This window comes from Glycine soja, chromosome 5 (assembly GCF_004193775.1).
Source record: "Glycine soja cultivar W05 chromosome 5, ASM419377v2, whole genome shotgun sequence".
Lineage (NCBI taxonomy): Eukaryota > Viridiplantae > Streptophyta > Magnoliopsida > Fabales > Fabaceae > Glycine > Glycine soja.
In genome coordinates, this window is record NC_041006.1 from 30,467,172 (window position 1) to 30,479,503 (window position 12,332).

The 12,332-nt window shown below is 32.0% G+C and overlaps 1 protein-coding gene and 1 long non-coding RNA gene across 4 annotated transcripts; both read right to left on the reverse strand.

Moving 5' to 3' along the window:
• Nucleotides 1-1,058: 1,058 nt before the first annotated feature.
• On the reverse strand, nucleotides 1,059-6,109 carry LOC114412496 (ACT domain-containing protein ACR1-like). 3 transcript variants are annotated; one of them, XM_028376422.1, is made up of 8 exons: nucleotides 5,845-6,109; nucleotides 5,365-5,522; nucleotides 5,135-5,180; nucleotides 4,393-4,507; nucleotides 3,302-3,369; nucleotides 2,514-3,161; nucleotides 1,712-1,816; nucleotides 1,059-1,580 (listed from the first exon to the last, which is right to left on the reverse strand). In XM_028376422.1, the coding sequence occupies exons 2-8, from the start codon at nucleotides 5,433-5,435 to the stop codon at nucleotides 1,188-1,190; spliced, it is 1,446 nt and encodes a 481-aa protein (XP_028232223.1). In that variant the 5' UTR covers nucleotides 5,436-5,522; nucleotides 5,845-6,109; the 3' UTR covers nucleotides 1,059-1,187. The 3 variants fall into 3 exon arrangements, with proteins under 3 accessions (XP_028232223.1, XP_028232224.1, XP_028232222.1); XM_028376423.1 differs by having other exon boundaries at nucleotides 5,365-5,546; XM_028376421.1 differs by lacking the exon at nucleotides 5,845-6,109 and having other exon boundaries at nucleotides 5,365-5,826.
• Nucleotides 6,110-9,227: 3,118 nt separating this feature from the next.
• On the reverse strand, nucleotides 9,228-10,253 carry LOC114411502. Its single transcript, XR_003666471.1, has 2 exons — nucleotides 10,067-10,253; nucleotides 9,228-9,780 (listed from the first exon to the last, which is right to left on the reverse strand). It is a non-coding gene; the product is annotated as an uncharacterized LOC114411502 (long non-coding RNA).
• Between the last annotated feature and the right edge of the window lie 2,079 nt (nucleotides 10,254-12,332).

Sequence of the window (12,332 nt, forward strand, 5' to 3'; positions counted from 1 at the left end):
CCAAATAGGTCACACAAATTTTTAGATTTAAATTGACCAAATAGGTCACTCGTTTTCGATTGAATCGGGCGATCCCGTCCAATTCTGACAACCATGCTATTCATTCATGCAAATCGAGAGAAATTCTTATACTTCACTGTTTCTCCTTTATTTCTTTCTATCGTTATATTTCTTCTTAATTATTTCTTCTATGTTTCATTCCAAATTTAAATAAATTTGGAGTCACCGACTCACCGTGCGTTCCACCCTCTTATTTCGAATCGATTATTATGGTGTTGTCACATTTCTTTATTCAATTAATTATAACTCCTGATTTTAACCCATACCACATAGTTAGATCAATGTATAGAACAGTTCGCCTTAAACTTTATGAAATACTATATCATCATATAATCAAGGTTAAATGATCACGTTGATATAAATGTCTAAATCGATAATAATTTAGTAAAGAAAAAATGAGAATTCTACTTCCTCCATTTTATAATAATCATCATGTAAAAAAATTATTTTAAAATAATTTTTATTTTAATTTTTAATGTAATATTAATTACTCTCTTAGCCCTTCTTGTGTAAAAGGTTAGTGGTATTAATATATTTTTCTTTGCTTTTAAAAAAATTATTAATTACTCTTTTTCACTTATATAACTTATAATATGAACAACAAAAATTAAAAAAAATAATAAATGATAATAGGCTTAATTTTGTAAAATTGTATTCTTTTTTATTAATTTATTAATTTTTTTTTATCTATGTAAAACAATCAAAAACAACAATTATAATAAAACGAAGGAAATAATTTAGTCTTTAAACTTGTAAAAAGTATAATAAATATTTCTTGTTGACAATTTAATATCAAATTATTCCTAAAAAATTTAACTTATTATTAAATTAATTCTTAAAAATTACATTTAAATGACAAAATTATCATAATTTTTACAATTTTGGACACTAAATTGGAATATAATTATTTTTTTCATGAATTAAATTATCATCAATTTACACGTGAAAAGTAAAATCATTATTTACCCTATAATTAATCATAGATCCACGGCGGTATCTTATCATAAATATTTACAATTGATCTGCAAATATCATCTCACATCAAGTGGTATGCAATTTTAAGGCGATATCGAGAATCATATGTAGAGTGCTTATTTCTTGAGGAATAAATAACTATGGCTTGTTAATTAAAGCTTATGAGATCTAATGGGACGGAAATTATTGGAAAGGCACTCAAGCTGAGACCATAGCATGCTTCCAATGGAAAACCTTTGTCCAACCTCTGTGCTACTCTTGGTTTCATGCATGGTTTTACTCGATGACAAGGATTTAGGGACCCTGTAAGGCGAATTGTAATTTGCAACTACAGACCCACCAGTTTCTCTTCTCACCAACTCTGCTATGTTTGGGTTCACTTCTTGACCTGAAGAATTTGCAACACAGAATGATCCTACTGCCATCTCATCACTCTCTACTCCTATCTGAACCTTTGTTATGGATAGTCCATTCTCACGAATCACACGAGTGACTTTTGATAGTAGCCCCGTTGTGTTTTCAGCGCGAATGTCTACCTTCAATCCCTGCTCCAATGCAAGAATATTATACTTTACTACATTCATTACGGATATATATGTTTTGTCAAGAAAAATAGTGATCATATATGATCAAACAAATAAACGAAAACTTTGGTAGGGAAGCTCATGGGACGTACATGTGAGACTCTGCGCTCTATGGCTGCGATTAAACATAGGCTGAGCTTTTGCTTCTCGCTTTCATTGTCCAAATTTGAACTACCTTTGGGTCTTACGAAGTACTCCTGCGTCAAACGTCCACTAAAATTAATATCACCACCAAGACAGGGAAATTCTGCACATATTCTTTCACTACAGTATGACTAATGCGTAGCACAAAGTTTATTTGTAGACATTAATTCCTATCTTCAGAGATAAGACGTAGGAGCTATTATACTACATAAAATAAATGTTAATCATAAGAGGCTTGAGTAGTGATATAAATACTTCAACAATACCTATTATAATTTTTTTTTCTTTCTACTGCATCGTATTATCATACTTATACTTACACTCCTACACTCCTTGAAGTTTTTTGAAATTAAAGACTATTTCTTTAGTTTTTTTAATATAGTATGATAACAGACAATTAAATATATTAATATAATGTATAACGATTTAAATAAGGAGTTAATATAAAGATACGAAAGAAAGGGAGTATCATATACAAATATAATACTTGAGCTTAAATTTTTTAGTTCAAATTAAATTTGAATTTGTTAGTCCAATTCAGTTATGGCTCAATAGTTGTTAAGTCAACAAAAATCTGTAAAAAAAAAACCTATAAAAATAAGCTTTTACAAGACTTGAGTTTCATTTTTTAGGTTTAGATTAAATCCGGACTTTTGGGTAGCCCGTTTTACCACCTATAATTAAGAGGTGTCGGTATAATTTACACTAAACTCAAACCAATATTTCAGACTATGTAAAAAATCCAAGTACCTGGTCAGCCATGGAGCCATTGGAGCTAACAGCCGCATGAAACACCTCGTACTGCATGTCGGTGAGCACACACACAGTATCAAACAAAAGCTTAGGACGATCCCTGCTCCTGACGTTCACAACCCAGTACCCTTTCTCTTCGTATCTGCCCACAGTAACCTGGGTCTCCTCACACCCCTTCTTCTTCTCACCGTTTCTGTCTCCGACATGGCACGCACGGCACCTCTCGTAGTCCCCGTCGGCATACATCATCTGGTGGAGCCGCCGCTCGGTGTGGTTGCGCCCGGCGCCGAAGCTCCTCAGCCTCAACCTCACTCTCTCTTCTTCCCCGTTCCTATCACGGGCCTTCACTACGTTCCGCAGCTCGGGCTGGACCTGGGCCAGACGTTCTGCGTTAATGGGCCCAAGTTTCTTTGCGTCCTCCAGGTGGATTATGCAGGCCACCCTGTCGTTGTGGGTCCAGGCCGTGGCGGAGGTGACGTTGAAGCCCAGGCCCAATAGAACCGCTGACATCTCCGAGAACAGGCCATGCTGGTTCGCTGTGGTCAACTCTATTGCTAAGTTCACCAGTCGTGGTGGTTCATTGCAGCTTGTTAGCTCTATGTCACTTGAAATTTCTTTGCTGTTGCTTCTAGCCTCGCACAGTGTCTACAAAATCTCTTACGTTTAGATTACCATCGTAATTATCTTGCGACAATGGTCATAAGGGACTGGTTCCATTCCGGTAGGCACACAAAAACAAAGGAAGAGTATGAGAGGAAGATGATAAGTAAGACAGAGAGAGTTACCTGTTGAATGTAATGGACGAGTCCTCTGTCGGTAAGCTTGTTTCCATCATGGTCCGTCACGTGGAACACTGCAATGTGCAGTCAACAGTGACCCATCAAGGAGAAGCAAGCTACTTGCAAATTCATGCTTATAGATTGTGTACAAAATAATAAAAGCAAATTAATCTTATAGATTAATTAAGATTAAGTGATAATTAGTTCTGGTTGGTTCGTTAATTTTTTCCAAGTGTTTATAATGAAATTAAATTAAAACATCGATTTATCATATTTAAAAGAATTTAATATTTATACACTCTAAAAATAGTTTTGTAATGTGGTTGAATAACAAATAAAGTGTATAACCCTTTTCTCTATTTAAAATTGACATGAATAAACTATTTAGTCTTTAGTGTTATAAACTGAAATTAAGTTCGTCTTTAAATTTAACACGAGTTAATTTGAATTTTGACATTATGAGACGACAAATTCATTTTCTATCTCAACTAATTTCATCTCTATCATTGGTACACTTAAATTAATTTAATTGCATCATCGACTAAATTGTGTAATTCAAAAAGTTAAAGATAAAATTTATTCATTTTTTTAATAATAACAATTGAACTTACTTATGGTGAAAGTTTCACAAATCAAATTCACTATTGTAGTTGTTAAAGATTAAATTTCTATTTTGGATTTATAAACATTTTGTTTCCTATAAAAAAAAATTAGTCCTTATAATTCTTTTAAATGGTGTTAGGTATGATATATATATTTTTATTTTAATCTCTATCTTTAGTTGATTTTCATTATGCGTTGATGCGACTGTTAACGTGTCGTGAATAATAATAATAATAATAATAATAATAATAATAATAATAATAATGAGTTTCACACAATTAATTGATGGTTTACTCCAAATACATTTACCCATGTTTTTATTTTACATTTTTTATACTTTATTTCTTTCAAATAATAGAATTACAAAAGCGTATATTCTATATAGTCTCTCTCTGTTCAAATTAGAAATTAAAAGATTAAAGGTTGTGTGGGATTATGGCATGCAAATAACAAATTAAAGTCCAGACTGTGTTAAGGGAGGCATATATACTGACCATCCATTAACCATCCACCGTCGGAAGAAATGTATGATTTGGAAATGACGAGATCAAGATCTGTCAACACCTGGACCATCTCCAATAATATCCCATGCCTGTTCGCGCTATCAATCTGTTCGTGAACATCGAACAGCTTATTTATTTAATTAAAACTAATATTATATTTGAAATTAACAAAAAGTAAAGTCAAAGCCTTTTTGTTTGGTAATTGTCTTCGACCTCTTCACTTTTTACTATTCTATTTAATTGGTTTCTAGCAAAAAATTGATTGCTTCAATTATCTGGGACCAAGAGTTATTTTTAACATGTAAAATTTACTGATTTTGTAATGGTGCATAGAGCAAGCACAATTAGGTACCATATGCATAATTTTATTTGCTTTTGATTTCACGTATTATCAGAATGACAACTCAAATAGTTAAGCTCTTACTATTATGCAATCTAATATATTGAATGTAAGCTTTGGGTCTAGAGATATCCATAATGGACATGTATCTATCTATTTAACGTGTACTGTGTGTTCTTCCAAATCCTAATGCTCAGTGATTTATCACTATCATGATTATGAATATATACAGCTACTAAGGGTGGTTTAAAATCCGTGGGCGAGAAAAATGGTGGATTCCACACAATTAAGCAAGTTCAACTATAATGAATAAGCCTAACTCATACGACTGATATGTAATTTCCTTTAACATATACAATTTGGAATGTTGCTAAACAATTAAATCTAACGTACCTTCACCACTGTGCAGTCTCTGCTGGAATCGTTGTCTATACAGACCCTGCTCATATAGAACAAGAAACATATCAAGTTGAATTTGATGAATTCATTAGATATATATATAATCTATCTCATGAACCAGATGAAGTAATTAAAAATTAGAAAGTGTTAATTTCTTTTTTTGTAGGAAACTATAAAATAATTAAATATTCACAGGATAAAATGTACAATATTATAATTAATACCTGGGTGGATGGATTCTTTCTATGAGCGATTCAATCTCCCTGTCGATGTGAGACTGGTAAATTATCTCCATCTTAATTTCTCCACGAACAAGACCTCAATCAGAGTTGTCGTTGAATGTTGTTTAATTCGACGATTTATCGTGGAGTTGTGCATGCATCTATAGAGATGAATCCTAGGCTAGCTGTAGTTAGAAACGTTCAAACGCCAAAACGCATGGTGAAGAAAGCGCGTACATATAAAAACAGCACAAGGCCAACGTGGCCATAATGGGGCGCTGTCTTTCTTGTTTTCTAAGTGATGACACACAGAAACCCATGACGCAAGAAAATGATTGATATATAATCATTAAGGTTGGAACCTTGCCGTCTTAGAAATTCCCTTTTGACTTCAAAAAACCAATTAATTAATTTTTCAAAAAGAAAGGAAAATTGCATGGTGATTCTCATATGCTAGTAAAAAGAGCAAGAAAATCAATTTACCTACACTGAGTTCTTAAGAAATATTATCTGATGATAAAGCCTTAGGGTTGATTGACACAGCAAATGTGAAATTCATGGTGATGCATGGAGATGGAGTAGAGTTTTCCATTGGTGAAAGCATTGTTAGGAGGGCGAAGATAGTAGGAAGAGAGGTGCCAAATCTTTATATTCTATGTTAGGAAGAGTCTTACGTGTACATTCCGAAAAAGATGTGTGCGCATGTGTATATACTATTTAGTAAAATGGAGCCGAAACATATGGGGAGAATCGAGAATGTATGAGCTATTCCCACGCAGACTGCCAATGATGGAAAACCCACAAGAAAAATACTGCACGACTTTGGCATTATCATGTTTTTTTTTTTCATGATCACATCATACCCAAATGCAACTCTAATTAGTCCCTACCGTTTTTGTTGGATTTTCAATTATTTAAGATCGTTATCTTTCTCACACCTCAGCAAAATTTCCAGAGGGTACATACATTGCCAACGTGCCACGTGACAGTTGTTGTGAACGTGGCAGCCTTGTGTAAAGATGTGGTCGATAATCTGTTACGTGATAATGTCGCGCCGCGTGTGTAGCATTTCTAGGCTTGCTAGCTAGCTTTGTCTTAACGATGATAATGTTGACTTGATTGTGAAGGCTCTTTCACTTTGGTTCTTTGCACCCAGTCAGTGACTCAGCCACACACCACAAACACACATGGCCACATTCTATTTGGGATTGGAGATCGCAACCGCAATCCTAGAAAACGTAATGGTTGCATAGATCTCGACTAGCATATGGCAAATGTGACACAATCATGATTCAATCACTTTTCTTTAATTAGTTATTCTCCATTTCAAAATAATAATACTAGTCCATCAATACGATGTCACATAGTTGATAAATAATATGTCATTAGGAATTGATCTTTGATCCCAACTTCGTATAAAAAAAATATTTAATGAGATATGTCTAACCTTTTAAATGAATCTAGATATAAAATTAGTCTAGATTTATAAAAACAAAAAAAAAAACTAATCATTTACAATTAATGATGACCATTGAATAAGAAATATTCAATTGATAAATTATCCCACTATCCACCAATAATAAATACATTATACTATCTACCATGAATGGTTATGGTTATCTAAAAAAAATATTATATTTTTATGCTTGATGTCTTTTATAAAACCAAGTTTTAATTTATCTTCTTAATTATATCAAAGAGTATTGTTGAAAAAATAACTTTAAAAAGCTATATAAAAAAACTACTACTATTTTGGGGAGAGAGAAAAAAAAAGACAAACAATATTTAGAATGGATGGAATAATACAAGTTATATTTTAGTCAATAGAATAAATATTTATTTTAAATAAATATTTTTAGTACATAAATTCCATTATAATTCAAACTTATAAAAATAAATAAATATTATTAAACATACAATCTATATGTAACAAAAAAAAATACAAGTTGTATGTTAGGTTTATGAATTTAGTCTCTCTAAGTTCGTGTTTTTTTAATTTTGTTTCTTGTAATTTTTGTGTTTCTTTTTAATCCATATAATTTTAAGCTTTTTCAATTTTAATCACTAAAGTGAGAATTTATAAGAATTAAAAATGAAAATAAAATCAAATTTTAAAGAGACTAAAAAAATTTACAGTAATCAAATTTGAAAAGCTCAAACTTACAGGTACTAAAAATGAAAAAAAAAAACTTGTAGGAACAAAAAATTTAAGAAAAAAATAAAAACTTATAAAGGATAAATTTATATTTAAGCCTAAGAAAATGAATATGAAAGAATATAATTTAAACTTAAATATGTTTTTGGTTCCGGTTAGTTTATACTTTTTTTAAAAATTTGATCCTTGTTAAAAAATTATTCATTTTTAATTTCTATAAGTTTACGTTTTTTTTATTTTCGGTCTCTATAAGTACGAATTTATGGGGATTATAAATTTAAATTAGAATATTAAAGGAAATAAATTGAAAAAAAATATAATTACAAGGACTAAAAATGAACAATAAAACTTACAAGAATCAAAATTAAAAAAAACATGAATTTATAAAGACTAAAATTAAAATAAAAAAAAAAAAACTTACATGGATCAAGTAAAAAAAAAACACTGACTTACAAGAAAAAAGAATATTAAACCCGTAATTTATTAAGAAAATACATGGTACCAGCTTCCCTGATTGAGAATTCCATCACCTTAACAATCACATAAGATGCGAGTACGTGAATGTGGTATACCAGGTTCCCAGATTCATAAATAAGGATGTACACAATAAGGATGTATCATGTACCCAATAGAATAAATTAAGGATAAAGATGACAAAATATATCTGAATCTCATGAATACTTATAAAAACATTCACAAATAATTAATTAAATAGTCATTTAGGGATGGGTCTGGAATGAATATTTATCCGCAAAAATTTAATGCAAATGAGTATATATATATATTAGTTTAATTAAAATATCTTATATATGTATATGTATTACTAATCACAATTGGTAGGAAATATAAGCTTTTGTTCATGCACAATTTATCATGCCTTTATGTCAATTAAGGATCAATATACTTTTTGGAAAATGTTATAGATAAAGTGAGATTTAATTTTGGAACTTATTGTTATTACTGCCGTGCACAAAACATCATGTAAATTTATTCATAATATATTTTTTATTGCTTTAAATTTAAAATCAATTCTAATACAACTAATGGTATTAAAAAGAAAGATTGAATACACACGAAGGTGGAACAACAAAGTCTTGTCTCATTAGGTGAGTGATAAACTTGTTCTTGTTGAATGAGATTGAGAGGTTCTCGTGTCCAAACGAACATTATAATCCTATTTTAATAGTGGATATGTTTTGCTGGATTGGGTCTTGCATTTTTTTCATATTCTCAGTGAGGGCTCTCATGTTACAATTCTTAGTGACAAGTTTTACATTGGTTGTCGATAACCTAGCAAAACCCTCCTCCCTCACCTAATGGGACAAGACTTTGTTATTGTTGTTTTATCTCACAGCAAACCTGTTTTCCAGATCGAATTAATAGAAAAGCCGGCATTCATTTTCCAGCAGAATCATTTGTTTGAGAGTGTAATCAATGGAACACATCCTTGTGTCCATGAATCGGATTGTTGGAAGCCTTGTTATAAACACGACATTCCGGTAAATTATTGACTCCATTATTTCTATTGAAAGTACATGTGTACATGCTCACCGCTTAGGTTGGGTTATGTTGTAGTCTTTGGACATAATAGCATCTATGCTTCAGGACATAACTTACTACAAGGTAGAATACTGACAGTTAGACTTCTTGGTACGCTGTAATGTAATAGGAACCACAGAACTGATACATAATCCAGAAAAACAACAGCAAAAATTGGAATTCCTTGTATGAGTTTTATTGAATCCAAGAGAAATCAATATAGAGATAGATAAATCCGGTTACTAACTCAGTGATACAAAATTTGTAAGTGCAGGTCAAGGAACAAACTGTTTAATTGAGGTATAACAAAATTTTACTCTGATGCCAAGTGCAATAATACTAATGCTTGTAAGTGGTAGGTAGCTAACAAATAAGTTATACAGTTAATTTTCTACAAATCTGGCTCAATTGAAAAGACAGGGGAAGAGAACCAAAACTAACTCCAGACACTGGAAACGGTAAAGAGTTCACTCTGTTTCAAAACCATTGCTAGCAAAGCGAATGCAGTGACTCGTTCAAGGTTAAATTCAAATGCGGTCTTTCAATCCTCCTCTTTAGTCCAAAGAAAAGAGAAAAATATGATGATTGTGAACTAAGTTTAAGTTGAGGTTGAGGTAGAGTCATTCTCCTTAGCAGCAGCTGCAGCTACCTCTTCCTGTTGCTTCTTTTTCCAATACTCATCAAGTGGGGGTCCAAATATTGCCTTCCCAGAAACAACACCAATGCTGCATAGGCATACAAGATCTTGATACAAGACTAAGACCAATCTATTTCAAAATCTCCATACAAATTTTAATTTGATTTGGGTTCTTGTTACCAATATCCCAACAAAACATGTGCTTATAAGTTTTAGTAACCCCAAATTGAACAAGGAGAGAGCTAATCGCCAACATATAATATATGATATAGATAAAATAAAATCATCGCGGCCCACAGTTAAATTTATAAGACGGTAATTAAATTGGGGCATGAATATGAAGAGCGAAATTGCATAGATATAGGAAAACTTACATGACTGCCCCGATGACCATAGGAAAGGAAAGAAACCTGCGTCGCCCGAACATATTGTCAAAAATGTGTTCGCAGGCTAGCGAGGTATGTCTCAAATCTGAAGAATGCAAGGGCGACCGATTGGGATATGTTAGTGGGTGTTGCTAGGTATTGCTGGTGCACCCAGCATTTTTCCCTTTTTCCAATTTTGTCCTTTACGCTTCTTTCATAGGATCTTATGGAAGAACCGGAAGAGGCTTCTAATAGCCTAACCAAGACTCAAACTTATGACTTTCAGGTCATTAGCACAACGCTCTAACCAACTGAGCTAATGAGCCAATTATATTATAAAGTAAATAATGTTGTTATACATAACACTAAAATTTTTAATATATATTTAATGCGCATGTAAATTTAAATAATAAATTTTGTGACAATTAATTTTGATATAAATCATACAAATTATTTAATTCGTATATTTTTTTAAAAATAAAAAATATTTACTATTACAAAATTTAATATATATTAAATTTTGTAATACTAAAAAAAAATTTAATGCACAAATGAGTAATTTGACATATTAATAATTAAAAAAATAAAACTTTAAGGAATTAAAAAAAATAAAAAACCAACATATATTTATATTGGTTTTTTGTTTTTTTTTTAAATTTATATTGGTTTTTTGGTTTTTTTAATTGCTTAAAGTTTTATTTATTTTTAATTATTAATATGTTAAATTACTCATTTGTGCATTAATTTTTTTATATTAAAAAAATATATGGATTAAATAATTCGTATGATTTATATTAAAATTAATTGTCACAAAATTTATTATTTAAATTTACATGCGCATTAAATATACATTTGAAATTTTAGTGTTATGTATAACAACATTATTTACTTTATAACATAATTGACTCATTAGTTTAGTTGATTAGAATGTTGTGTTAATAACCTGAAAGTCATAGGTTCGAATCTTGCCTAAGCCATTATTTTTAAATTAATCGGTAACAAATATTTTTCAAAAAAATTAAAAATTCCGTAAGATCCTACGGAAGAAGCCTGAAGGGCAAAATTAGAAAAAAGGGGAAATGTTGGGTACACCAGCAATACTGTTGGGTGCACCTAGCAACACCCTATGTTAGTTAAGATAAACAATGTCCATTATCATCAACCCACAGGCAATTATTTAACGCACCCAATTTTTCCCCAATGTCCTTCACCTCAAAGAACAAGGCTCTCCTTCTCACTTTCTCTTTCGTCGCCACTTTCCCCAATGACACAAACAAACTCCTTTTCCTTGCCCCCAACCCCTCCCTCTCACTCCTCCACTTTCAGTCACAGCTTTGTGATGCCATCAAAATAGAAGGCATATCATATACGCGTTTAATTCCCAGATCCCCCTATTGCTCGGTGCACCATGTCCCCATCAACTTTAAACTATGCACGACTTCACCGTCACTAGTTATGGATTAGTCAGTCCATAATTAAAAAAAAATGTTTCTGGATTGATCAATTCGTAATTCATTAAAAAAAATTATGGATAATTCAATTCATAATGCAAAAAAATACATTTATATTGGATAGATCAATTATGCATAATTGTATTAGATGAATTACGGATCAGTCGGAGGTGCAATGGTAGAGTCATGATGTCGGAGGTGCGATGCGGCCAAGGAAGGTGGAAGCATTGGGTGGTGGTGTTTGGAAAAGATGGGTAAAAAGGAGATTTAAGACAATTTAAAGGTGCGGTAAGCAAAAATGGGTTTGTTAAAGAATTGCTCAACGGACAAAGTTATTGGACACTAGAAGCCCATAGAACCTTTGGGTCAAAGCCCATACGACTATAATGAGTTGGGCGTTGCTAGGTGCACCCAGCAAAATTGTTGGTGCACCCAGCAATTCAATAAAGTACCCAAAATACCCTTCATTTAAAAAATAAAAGTTAACGTAATTAAAAAAAAAAAACACTTCTTCTTTCACGCCTGTTTCTTCTTCCCCTTGCTTTCGCGCTTGTTTCTTCTTCCCCGTGCACCCAGCAATCTCCATTCGTGCTTCTTCTTCCCCGATATTGGCTTATTTCCTTCTTCCTCCACGCCTTCATTTGCTTCTCCATTTCAAATTTGGTTCCCTTCATTTGAATCTCATTTCGTTCTCCCCTGAAGTTGGCATCCTCCATTGAAGTTGTTGTTTGTGTCTTCCGCCATCAAGGTTAGTCTTCTAACCTCCTCGTATCTGTTTGAATGGCATAAATGGCCGTAGGAACCTTAGGATAGACGACATTAGT